General features: G+C 45.9%; 5 protein-coding genes across 5 annotated transcripts; 4 read left to right on the forward strand and 1 right to left on the reverse strand.

The window, feature by feature from the left end:
• Nucleotides 1-618: 618 nt before the first annotated feature.
• PGRI_057850 (DUF2985 domain-containing protein) lies at nt 619-2,678 on the forward strand (the record flags this gene model as incomplete). Its single annotated transcript, XM_040793498.1, has 4 exons — nt 619-1,303; nt 1,364-1,759; nt 1,810-1,884; nt 1,939-2,678. The coding sequence occupies 4 exons, from the start codon at nt 619-621 to the stop codon at nt 2,676-2,678; spliced, it is 1,896 nt and encodes a 631-aa protein (XP_040648353.1).
• A 351-nt stretch (nt 2,679-3,029) lies between these two features.
• Nucleotides 3,030-3,911, reverse strand: PGRI_057860 (uncharacterized protein; the record flags this gene model as incomplete). The annotated part of the gene is made up of 1 exon (XM_040793499.1): nt 3,030-3,911. The coding sequence occupies one exon, from the start codon at nt 3,909-3,911 to the stop codon at nt 3,030-3,032; it is 882 nt and encodes a 293-aa protein (XP_040648354.1).
• A 2,373-nt stretch (nt 3,912-6,284) lies between these two features.
• On the forward strand, nt 6,285-6,832 carry PGRI_057870 (hydrophobin family protein; the record flags this gene model as incomplete). The annotated part of the gene is made up of 2 exons (XM_040793500.1): nt 6,285-6,630; nt 6,684-6,832. The coding sequence occupies 2 exons, from the start codon at nt 6,285-6,287 to the stop codon at nt 6,830-6,832; spliced, it is 495 nt and encodes a 164-aa protein (XP_040648355.1).
• Nucleotides 6,833-8,110: 1,278 nt separating this feature from the next.
• On the forward strand, nt 8,111-10,261 carry PGRI_057880 (uncharacterized protein; the record flags this gene model as incomplete). Its single annotated transcript, XM_040793501.1, has 3 exons — nt 8,111-9,251; nt 9,307-9,746; nt 9,839-10,261. The coding sequence occupies 3 exons, from the start codon at nt 8,111-8,113 to the stop codon at nt 10,259-10,261; spliced, it is 2,004 nt and encodes a 667-aa protein (XP_040648356.1).
• An 854-nt stretch (nt 10,262-11,115) lies between these two features.
• PGRI_057890 (uncharacterized protein) lies at nt 11,116-12,684 on the forward strand (the record flags this gene model as incomplete). The annotated part of the gene is made up of 2 exons (XM_040793502.1): nt 11,116-12,218; nt 12,294-12,684. The coding sequence occupies 2 exons, from the start codon at nt 11,116-11,118 to the stop codon at nt 12,682-12,684; spliced, it is 1,494 nt and encodes a 497-aa protein (XP_040648357.1).
• Nucleotides 12,685-12,935: the final 251 nt, after the last annotated feature.

Consider the following 12,935-nt stretch of genomic DNA (forward strand, 5'->3'; position numbering starts at 1 on the left):
GCTTTCTATCGTATGTTGTACTGGGAACTATCAATATCGCAATGATACATATATTTCAACTCCATAATGACCATGGAACAAGCTAACCTAGGGTTGTGAGAACTAAAAACACCGTCAGAGACAATATGTTGTATATTAATGTAGATCTATATAATTTTTCTTCGATGACGTCCCATAACTATTGCTGCTACAGAGAATATAGATTGATTCTCAGTCCTCCACTATGTAAAAGCTTCGTGTCGTCCAATCGGGCATTTTATTGGCCCACTGTATAACTCTCTCCAACTAAACCTCTAACTTTCACCAAAAAAAAAACATACATTGAAAGGAAAACAGAGAAAAATAGAGACCTCAAAAATGTACATGAAGATCGACGTGTTAGCGTGATATTGACAGACCTATGAACTCCACTGGGCTCGTCATTGTGGAAAAGAAAGAAAAACAAGATTCGGGAAGAGCTGAGTCATCCTTGGATTTGAACCCCAAGAAATCCAGAACATCCAGGGACTATTTTCCATGTGGATCAAAAGGGGGAGTTTAGGTTCTTGGTTTACTTATATTTTCATTTTGGTCCTTGGACCTACTTGTATTTTGTGATCTTATTCCGGAACTCCCAACATGGATCGCATCGACCCGGTCGAGGACCATAACGCCCCTAACGGGAACTCTCAAGGGACCCAACCCACAGGCCAATCCACAGAGTCCAGCCCCGTCAGGCCAGGTCCTACCCCATTGCGCACTCGAAACGACTCACGCGCGCGGCGACCGAGTATTCGCCTATCTCGTTTCCCGTCTATCCCTTCACTAGACAGCGTTAATCAACCGGTGTCTCAGCCCGAGGGTCAAGGTCAACCGCCGTTTGAACCGCAACCTATCCGATCCCCTCCTCCGAATGAAGAGGACGAAGCATGGCTAGCAGGTCGACGGCGCAGCAACTCGGAGCCAAATCCGGGACGATGGTCGTCTCCCCCTCCTGATGTTCTCTCACGAGTGGCGACTCCCATGCGAATGAGGCCTGTGACCGAAGAGTCCCACCAAAGTCCACCAACCTCTCCAGCGGCAATATTTCCCGGTCAAGAGACTCAATCCGACTCTGAGCAACTTGATCTAGGGCAAGTTGAGGCCCCTCCCGCACTAGCGCGACCGGCGAGTCGGCTTCGGCGAACTAGTCAAGCTGCGTTGAATCGCTTTACCCGAAACCGGGCAAGCACAGTGACAGGAGCTGCGCCAACTCTGAGTACACAGGAGGAGCAACGGCAGAACGAGTATGGATCCCACGTCGTCGACGTGCTGGACGTGATCGGTAGGCACTGGTGCCAAGTGTGATGCAAAAACTATGATTTTAACTTACCCGATAATATAGATCCCGAGGTCTCTGCGCTTTCCACTCTCACCAATGTCCAAAACTCTCTCTTTGTGCCGAACCTGGGTGGGTTCATCAATCGCATGCCCACCTATACGATTTCACGACCACAATGTTCTTCGGATGAGGAACAGGGAACTACAACGGACGACAGTGAACCGTTCAAGGCCGACAAGACCGAGCAGCGGCCGACTTTAGCACAACTTCACTCATTCACAAGTATGTCATCAGTATTGCATGGTCCCAAGTATGCCGTTCTACCAGAGGGGCATGGACTTGAAGGGTGGACTAGAGAAGACTTTGCCGAACTCAATGATCACGTTCGACATATGCTTCACTCTCGGCGGTCCAAGTTCAAACGGTCTATGAAAGGATTTAAGCAGTACGTACGGAAGCGTGAGTAACACTCCCCGCCAACATTTCCGCTAGATACTAATCTCGCCTAGCCCTCGGCTTTCTTGTAACTCTATATGCAACTTTGATCACCCTGTTCGGTTTGGCCTGGGTTCTTTTCTTGATTGGTGAGATTTCTTGGCCTGATACTTTTATAACTAGTATACTGACAGTCAGTCCAGGTTGGATCAATGTCGGTGGAAAACAAACTTATGTTATCAATGTCATAGATAACGTTTTGGTTGCCCTGTTCGCCATCATGGGCGATGGGTTGGCTCCTTTCCGCGCTGTTGATACCTACCACATGAGCTTCATTGCCCATTATACATTCTTATCGTGGAAGGTTCGTCGCAAGCGGGCCCTGCCAGGCCTCAAGGACAAGAATGATCTTCCGTCAGTCCCGGAGAAGGACGTTGATATTGAATTTGGTGGTACGGCCAAGGAAGACGAACACGAATTTTCTGTTCTCGATGCTCGCCAACAGTTGCGATTGATGCATCATCAGAATAAATTCGCAAAGTCGCATACTTTCTATAAACCGCACGAAACCATGACCCACCACGCCTTCCCTCTACGCTTGCTCATCGCTATTGTCGTTATCCTTGACTGTCATTCTTTGCTCCAAATGGCTCTTGGCGCCTGTACCTGGAGTATGGAAGACCCCCATAAACGCCCATTTGCTTTGACTACGGTTATCCTTTGCTGCTCCATCACATGTAACATCGCAGGTGGTGTGATGATCATGATTGGTGATCGACGAACCCGAAAGAAGGATGTTGTCGAACGGCTCTTCCGCCAAGAGCTGACAGAAGAAGCCATGAGGAAGATGGAAAAGAAGAAGATCAAGGAGGAGCGCCGCAGTGCTCAGATTGAGCGGTCCAGTGCCCAACTCGAGCGGCCTAGTACACATGTTGCGGTATAGTGCTCGAATTGACCAATGCCGTATAGCGACACCTGATCCCAGCAATTTCCATGCTCTCACTTACGAACGTCATGACATGTGTATTAGGAACTTTGATGTTTCTTTCTTTTTTTTGGCCCCGTTTGTACAAATTTTTGGTTCTTCGTCATATATGCTTGCTACGGAGTTTCACTGGACCTCATTTAGGGATGATATTTGCTTTCATGATTTTGTTCTCTAGCCTACGGTGGCGTTTTACTTTTTGCTGATATAATGTGACGTTGGAATATAAGGAATGTAAATATGAACAATATGAACAGTCTCTCGGACAGGAATGTACAAATCTTATGAAATTGAAACAAGGCCAAATCCTCAAGTAGTGATAGTAACCTTCTCCCCAACCCATTTCCCTCGACCCTTAACAACCTCCTCAAAAATCCATTCACCAACCAAAGCCCGTGAGATAGTATACCCAATAGCAGGAGCCCTCTCCGTCCCAGCCCTCACTTTCTCCAGTCCCCCTCCCTTTCCCCCTTTCTCCCTAGCAGGAACCCGATGATCCCCCGTCAAAAAACTAGGCCTTACAACAACAACCCCAGCTGCAAGCACCCCAGCATCCCCCATCTTAACATCCTCATCAAGCAATTGCTCCATCTGCCGCTTATCCGCATGCGGGATCGGCAAGAGCATAGAATACATAGGTCTGAACCAGAAAGGCACATCGTTATTACCTACATGTCCCGTAGTCGAGATCACAGTGACCATGGGCGCAACAGCACGATACGCCTCAGGGGAGGTAAACCTCTCGGAAGCAATCTGTGCCAGCGCCGCCAGCAGCGCGCGTGTTGTCTCTTCTGTGATGTGAGGGTTTGAGAGCTCAATGTGCGGCAGCGCGGGTATGCGTATCTGAGTATTTGCACATTTTGTTTCCTTGGAAAATGAAATTGTCGGTGTGCCGCCTATGCCGGAAACTATGCTTGTTACGAGCGTACAGGTCTCATTAGGTGCGCTGTTTGGGTCGGAGTTGGTAATGAGGGTTTTTGTGATGCTTTCCACGTCTGTTGAGTCGCCTTTGATTATTTCGAGTTGGCGAGAGAGAATCTCTTCTGTTATACCATGCTGTGAGAGGAGCATTGTTGTGAGTTTGGAGGGGGTGCGGGCTAGGGCTCTGGCGTTGTAGCCGTTGAGAAGCGTGTAGGTCAGGCAGGCGTTGGCGCAGCCGCCGGTTGCTCCGAGGAATGCGATCGTAGTCATTTTGGGAATTGATGGTGTATATAATTTAGAATTCAAATTGCAAGTCGTATATTGGGGATTGGGGATTGGAGCTTGAGGTTTGCTTGTATTAAATGGATTGTGATGGCAGCGATAGAACCCTAACACCAACCTTTGGAAGATTCAAGGATTATTTATACTATATAGTAATCGCAATATTTTGGGTAAACTTGTATTGACCCCTATATATTTATCCGTCTCCGATTCAGCCAGCAGCAAAGTGAGGTTATATCGTATAGAGTTGTGGCCGTGTAGTTGAAGCCTAGCACCAGTGGCGTATGTTTGAACGGAAATGGTTTAGTGGCGGACGAACAACCCACCGATGCGGGCGAACTGCTGCTCCATTATCAATGAGTGATATTAAAATACAATAGTTGGCCACTTATGCCTTGTGATATCTCTTCAGTGGCCCTCTCATATAGTCCGTTTATGTGTCTTGTTTTATAGGCAGACGGCCAAAGCTGGCGGCTCAATTTGTCAAAACCTACATTTCACTGTATACTTTGTATAACTTTGATACGGCCTTCAACATGGGTAGAAATAAGCATTGCATTTTAATCCATGAAGTAGGCATGCGGAGTTAAAAGTGGGTGGATAACATATATGTTTGGGCATTTTGCTAAGATATATATTCACATCAAGGTTACAACATAGTATGAATATTAGAACCACTTCCTTTTACTCTACAGTTGTTATTCCAGAACTATGCAATATATGGTGAATTCCATTGGAGTATCAGTAATACCCTCATAGATAGGTAATTATTTAACTCGAAAACATGTTAGGCGCTTAGCACGATTATAGGTAGGAATAAGGAAGATATAGAGTGTTCGTTCATAGTTATAGCAAGTAAGTCTAATTCCATCAAACAGGTGCCATGGTCTAGTGGTATGACGAATCATTGTGGTCAAGTACAACTGTACACATTGGTACTGATTTAGCCCCGGTTCGATTCCGGGTGGCGCCATTTCTTTTTTATTTTTCCTTTTTTTTGCTATCCCTTTTTTATCCCTCCTGTCTTCTCTTCAGTACTAAACTACTCTGTCTTGAAGCAATATAAAATGTACAGAAGCTTAGACCAATAAGGTATAGACATAGTACCCGAGTAAATGAACGATATCTCAATTTTTACCACGACTTTTTTTTAATAACTCAATTAACAACATACATATATAGTTGGATTAATATTATCTATCTGACTAGTTAACTACCTGGTTATATCTGAGTTGTAGCCTAGATTTTAGGGAGCCCTCGTATAGTACGATTCAAAAATTAACCTACTACAACCTTGGAACATATGCGCCTACTGGCATTCGTTTTACATAAAGCCCGACAATAACATGCCCCTATATTGCAATTTCAATTAAAACAACTAATATCACTCCCTGTGAAGCTTTAATAATCTGGACCGAGGAAGGTGTAGATCAGCACTGATTTTGTAGCATCGCATGCTACGCCTGAAACCAGGGTAGGGAATCTGAAATAAGGATCAATAGGGTGCTCGTGGATTCCCTGGATTGGGAGATATACCCAAGTACGAACAAGGGACACAGATCTAATAGGTTTTGTACCATGATGCATGTAGGAGTGTAAAGACACAGTATAGACCGCTGCAAAGACGTGCCACCCCAATCATGGCTGAAATGAACATAAGGTCCATGTTATTGGGGAATCCATGCCATGAAGGTACCATAAACGCCCCAAGATGCTTTAAAAGTATGGCAATTAACGCCACAAACACCGTACGGTCACATATTTTGCGCATAGGCTTTTCAGACTGAATGGGGTATTCGAGGATGACGGTAAGGCATCAGTTCTAGAAGAGCTTGAATCTGATATCTGATATACGAAGTATGTAAAAATCGGCACTTGTTTAATTAGGGATCCATCTGAGGCTCATAGGGTCAGAAAATGAGCTCAAATTTGGACATCTGGGAATTGAATCGTGTATAGGGTAGCTTGATGGAATACCGTTGACAGGGCGCAATGCAGGGCCCATGCATCCCCAGGATCCAAGGGGGGGGGATCTCATTGATCGTAAAATTCCAGAATCAAGGACGGCCAATGATATTGCTAGGAGGTACAAGACAAGATCGGGACTGAACCCTTGCGTAGGACATTCCATCAACAAAAATGAGAGCTCTGCTTTTGGACTTCATGAGAATTAGTAGGTAGGCTCGTGTCTAAACACCGTGACTTGAAAATAAAAGGTGAGCATTAGGTCCTGTGTGTTTTGTCTTTTCTTTTATCCGCTCTCTACTTTTCCGACACTCCTTATACTAATAGTCTACCTTCGACACCTGCCAACCAATTTTCATATTTAATATTTTAATATTACAATACCCTACCTACAAGATGCAGTTCTCTCTCTCCGCTATTGTTCTCGGCCTTGCTGCCACTGTCTATGCCCTTCCTCCTGGGTCTCCCGTCGCCGGTGGCATCGGTAACGCCAATGGTGTCGGCAACAAGGGAAACACCGACGTTCGCTTCAAGGTTCCCGACAGCATGACTGTCGAGCAGGCCCAGGCCAAGTGTGGTGACCAGGCCCAGCTCTCTTGCTGCAACAAGGCCACCTACGCCGGTGACACCACCGACGTCAACTCTGGCATCCTCAGCGGCCTCCTCTCCAACCTTATCGGTGCTGGCTCTGGCGCTGATGGCGTTGGTATCTTCAACCAGTGCTCCGAGCTTAACCTTGAGGGTGAGTTTTTTCACCCAATATGTTTACCCAACGTCCTACTAACATCCTTCCAGTTGCTGTCCTCATTGGTATTCCCATCCAAAACATTCTGAACCAGAAGTGCAAGCAGAACATCGCCTGCTGCGCCAACTCCCCTATGAGCGCCAGCAACGATCTCCTCGGTGCTGGTCTTCCTTGCGTTGCCCTTGGTTCCCTACTATAAGTTACTCGCTCTGGAGCCAGTCCGTTGGGCATGAGAAAGGTTATAGGGGTTCTATGGAATTTTTGTTTGTGTACTTGTTAATTCGTCTGTTTGAGATTCGCATTGTGATTCATTTCATAAAAGCTCGAATATCTCGCTTAGTACATATACTTCTATTTTCCACTAAACTTCTCTTCACGGGTGATAAATTGCCTTGGAGCAAGAATCGATCTATTGGTCCTGGAATCATGACATCGGTAACTCATTGGAGGTTGATAAAAGCATCAAATGTTGTGTCAGTCATCCATATATTGCTGATAGCAAACAAAAGGAAACCTTGGAAGTCATTCTTTATAGTAGTCGTTCCCACACCAAATCGCATCAGGCTGGACTAGGCAGCACCAGGTAACCGCCTGGTTTTCTTATAATCAAGGGAAAATACCAATCCAGAGAGAAAAGGTCAAATATTAAGAGAAGAAGCTGAAGGGGGCAAGATTGAGAGAAGCGAAGCCAGCTGACCTATAAAGCTGGCACATCTAAACAGAATGATATCTGAGAGGACCACTTAACAGACCACTTAACAGACCACTAAAAATACCACCGAAAAGACTACTGAAAAGACATAACAACGACTTCTCCTTTCGGCTTTCCAGACCTTTCCACGATTCTTGAAACCCACCAGTTCGTGAAATATTCTTCGGATTCTTTCTTATGGCCTTATCCGATCCGGGATATGACAAACCCCACCCGAACATTGCATAACTGGTAAGTGCCTACTTAAGTGACCTTGGGACGTATAGACGGTTGTTGACATATACAAAAGCTGAGAGGTGCTCCATACCACACCACAATCTGCAAACACACAACACAGCACCACATCTAGGAACATCCAGGAGTGTGTTCCTGACCGATCTTGCAGCCCGAGAGCTTATGATTTGCAACAAAATGGACTGGACTGAACCTATATCGGCCATTCAAAATGCCGAAGAGGATTAAGCTCCCGCTGAAGAAGAGAGCCTAGAAGGAATCTAAGGATGTGATTCCATTCACTCCTAGAATAAAGCTTACCTTATAAAAGAGACGGAACAGTTACTGTAAAGTACATCTTATAAAACGAAATCGCATCCCATTCTGGCCCTACCCGTGACACCTTATAATCCTACCTCTTCTCTCACTTCTCTCGTACTCTTCTCTACTCCTCTCTGAATTTTTCTTTACTTCTCATATTCCATACCCTTCCACTTCCCCTTCCCCCCAAATCATCTATTTCAGATACCAATCACCCTTTCTCATCAAATCATGACGACAGTACCTGCACTCGTGCAATCTGCTTCACGGGGCTCTAAGCATGAGCTCTCATATGCATCTCCTCTGGTCACCCAAATGCGTGGAGATTTACCCGACGGAGAATCTCTCGAGAGGCATGATAGGAAGCGACGAAGTGAACATTACAATGATGAGGATGGAAAACTTGGGGCTGATGGACGCAAGCGTCGCTCTTGGGGAAGTAGCAACGATGAAGGCCGATTAACCCATGACAACCTAAATAATGAGGATCTTCGCGTCGGGGGGCCATATTTGTGCTCCATTCCTACAGCGAACCTACCCATCCCAAAAGATCAAGACAAATTCCGGTTGACGTGCCTCGAAACGCATGAAGGATGGATACTTGGGCAGAAAATTCGCAACATCATCGCCAAGTACCATCTCAACCAACGCGGTGTCAGTCTCGGGTTTGCTTTCTTCAATAGGCAGTCTATTATCGACCCCGAGCCACAACCCTGCCTGACTCTTTACGTCCCGGCAAAGAGAGAGACAGTGGACGGCACTTGGCTCCAATGCGTAAGAGAGCTACGAGATCTCTTGATTAGCAATGACCTTGCTTGTTGCTCAGTAGAAATTGTCCATCCCATGCTTTTCACGCCGATGAAATCTTATCCTGTTCTCCAAAGAGACAATGTATTCTGGGAATGGGAGCCTCTCCTGAAAGAACTTTTAGTTCAATTGGACCTTAGTTCAATTCGATTTATTGGATGCTTCCGACGAGGCAGAGGCCCCACGGTCCTGGATTGTGCACCAACCCTGTTAATACTGGTCGATCGCAGCCAAGACTGGACTGAAACTCGAGAGAAAGCCGTTTTAATTTTGAAGAAGCGGCATCTCCAAATGGTGGCTGTTGAAATTGTCATGGATAGGCCGGTGTATCAGGCGGGCCGCAAAGGGATCAGTACTGGCCTTCTCGAAGGACTTCTGAAGAATAATGACAAGACTATGGCCACTGAGTCCATTGCTTCATCTCAAAGTCATGACAGCAGCGGCACGCTGGGTTGTTTCCTGAATCTCAAACACCCATCCTCTGATAAGTGGAGGACCTTTGCTTTGACTTGCTGGCATGTGGTGGTCCCACCTCTAGCTGGTCTCTCCCACGGGGATAAAAAGTGTAAGTACCTTTTACCTATATTTCAAGCCCTGGTAAAACTAACATGACCTTCAAGTGATCGAGGACTGGAACAAAAATGGTATCCTACCAACCATCACCAACACAGATATTAACCGTCTACTTGGCGTCGATCACCCGACTCGTCTTGCTTACAGAGAAGAAGCATCAATAATAAAGAAGGTAATTAAAGGAACCGAAAATGAGGAGCAGTATCAGATGTGGAAACAACTCGAACGTGATGATGCGCTCGAAAAGCTCAGTACCAAACATCGCCGGGGCTATGAAAAGATGAAGTCGAATGTTAATAAGGAAAAAGAAAATCTTCAGGCTCTCCATGACTGCTTCAAAAATGGCCATCAATTGCTTGGACACGTTTTTTCTGCCTCTGGTTTCAAGCATAAGAACTTTGTCCTTGGAAAAGATGGTGAAAATTATCCTACCAAACTTGACTGGGCCCTTGTTCACTTAAGTCCTGCTCGCGAGCCATCTAACCAGGTATATGGCTACAATTAGATTATTCTCCCCCTCTCTTCTACCCTTTCACCTGCCCCAACTTCTATCGGCTAACTATTATTCTATCTTTGTAGTTCTTCGACGGACACCCCCGTGTTATCCCAGGGCGTTTCGCTCCGCGTTCGCTTATACAAAGCATAGAGATGCATGGGGATAAAGTTTACATGCACGGCTCTGAGAATAGAATTGGGCTTTACAATGGACTTCGGGCTGCCAACATTGAAGCCGAAGTGGAAGAGGGGGTTGTTAACACGGTCATCACCATTGAGCATTCCATTACTGGGCTTGAAGGAGAGGCTTTCTCTATGCGAGGGGATTCAGGCGCAATGGTTAACTGCAAAAGAAGAACAGCAATAGGCACTCAGAATGTTATCATTGGGATGGTTTATGGGGGCTTTGAGAAGGAACGAATCACCCGCTTCACTCGAGCGGACTTTTTGGTCGATGACATTAAGGAAGTGACTAAGGCGAGAGATGTCAGGCTTTTCTGGGTTTGAATTTGTGGTGTCATTCGGGGGGTTTTTTTCTTGGAAGATAGGGCTAAGGATAAATACAGAGAATAAAAAACAAAGTGTTTAGATATCAGGCCCGAGAGTTCAGTATGTTCCTTTCTATGCTGTAGGATTGAGGTAAGAGAGATGGTAGAGATGCAAGGTAATGGAAGAGATAACAAAGTCCGGAGCTCTCGACTGATGCGATGCCTAGGAACCTGACTAACCATGGAATCTTGACCACCTTTTCTACCGCTCTGTACAATCAAAAGTTATACATAAAAAAAGTCATTTGTACAATTTTTCCACCGTCGATCAATCTAAACAGAATGATATCTAAGAAGACTATTAAAGATACCACTGAAAAGACAACCAAAAAGACTGCTGAAAAGACATTACAAGGCCATTTATACGGCCGACTATTCTTGCATATTGTAAACTGACAAGTACGAAAATAAAGCTTTTGACACTATACAAATCCATACATCTCCGATCTTAATTAAGTAATTTAGGAAAATAATCAGGTATCTGGCATCAATATTGCCTGAAAAGGGGGTTTTGTCGCATGGCCAATATACCGCTGCGTAGGGGCCTACTGAGCCCTCAGGCGTTCGATATGAAAACACTTTAGGCATCAGCCGCCAAGACTTCAATTCTTTCATCTTTCATCACCTTACCTCTCTCGCAGAAATCTCCAGATATGTGAAGCCCTAAAAACCGTACATTCAAATTGGACAAGGTCTTGCTGGCTATTAAGGTAATACCGTGAGACACACGAAAGACAACTCTTTCTAATTGATCAGACGGAAATTAAAATCAGCTCTTCAATCTATTTCATTGGAATTTCTACCCCGCACGACATGTCTATTCAATGGGTAGACCGACAGGGAAGATATACAACACTCCCAAAGTTAACCAAGGACTACATCGATAAAGAAAACCCCTCAGAGGCCGTTGATGGAATCCTACATCTAACTGAACTCTTGATCCTGTCAAACAACCTTGTCGAGGCCCATTTAATTGCCTCAGCAGTGTACAGACTAGTCAAAGCTTTCAATTTCATCGACGGCGAGCGCCTTGATGGGGTCTACACTCCTACCACTCTCGATATTTTCTGGACTGTGAAACAATCAACTTTCCCCCGACCCAAGACAGCACTGCCCTCCCATCCAAAAGGCCCCGATACATGGCTAGCTAAACATCAATGGGACAAATATCGGGAATGTACCCGGACAGGCTGGATGCTAGAGCATGTCGGGCTCGCCGAGCCTGAGAATCCCTCTTCTATCTGGCGCGAGACAGAAGACCCAGCCATGCTGGCGATGTGTGTGCGACTGTTAGCGAAAACAACCATCCCGTGTACCTACCCGTGTGACAATTTAGCACGGGAAGCACTCGAGGTAGCGCAGAAATTCTACTCGATTCCGGATACACCGGCTGAAGAGTGTGGACGGGGGCCGGAAAAGCCAAAAAGACAGTCGTATTTATTGTACCGGCGGTTAGTTGTCGAACTCGCGATCCGCTTGGGTGAATTCCAAACAGGAGCGGATATCCTTGGCCAAGGACTAGGTGATGAGGGCGACTTGAGAGATATTTTGATGATGCCTGGTATCTATGATGTTTTGCCTCTGTTAGCTCGTGGTGGGAAGGAAAGCAATCCATTCTTCATTCCCAAGGAGGATGCAGTGGTGATGGCGAGGGAGATAATTGCTGCCCTGGAACTACGGGCTGAGCATGGGAGACAGTGGGCATTACATCCTTCTAAGGTTGGATGGAGGGAGTTGTTGGATCGACTTGCTGAGGGGGCATTCAAAGCCCATCCCAAAGAGTGTCGGGATATGGGAATAGAGAGTGCCAAGGATCTCCTGTATGAGCCTGCCACGGAAGAAGAGATCGCGGCGGCAGAGGAGAAAGTTGGTGAACTGCCTGCTGATTTCAAGGAGATGGTTCGAGTGGCGAACGGGTAAGTACTGCAAACTCTATGATCTCGGGGAAGGACGCCTATTTTGTAGAATCCGTGACTAACTAGGCCGTCTAGATTTGTGGGTGGCTGGCACTTTTTCGCAGGTGGGATAGCGGGCATTCAATCGATCACCATAGATGACGGCTGTGGAGAGATAGGCTATATACATTACGAGGATGTTATGGAGAACATCGAGTACCAGATGATCCGACTTATGCCCGGCGCGGAATGTGATGGATTCGATCATTTCATTATCCCTCCTAGGCATTGGAAGGAGGCTATGGTGCGGGCCGGAAAAGAGGTCAAAGACGGCAAGTATCAGTACTGGCATTGGACATCCTGGTCGGGGAGTGGCATCTCTCACTGGGACTCTGTGCGGGACTTTGTTTGTAGCTGCGTGGAGGAGGTAGAAGAGATGATCGAGACAGGCGAAGAAGAGGATTGGGAACCAAGGACGGATTTATAATCAGGGGGAAGTTGATAGCGGTAACTAGTGCATATGTTTAGATTTTCCTTGAAGTACGTTCTGAGATGTGTATATCTGAATGTGATATAGTACACAGAGTATAGGAATACTACATAGTTCAGTCTTGGAAGGACAGAGCTAAGCTATGTCAGTGCGTTTCACAGAGTTGGTTGTGGGAGATTTATGAAGATATTTGTCCAACCTGGTTGATTTGTTGGAAACATCAACCATTTCCATTCCTACGACGATTT

Source organism: Penicillium griseofulvum (assembly GCF_001561935.1).
Source record: "Penicillium griseofulvum strain PG3 chromosome Unknown contig_95, whole genome shotgun sequence".
Lineage (NCBI taxonomy): Eukaryota > Fungi > Ascomycota > Eurotiomycetes > Eurotiales > Aspergillaceae > Penicillium > Penicillium griseofulvum.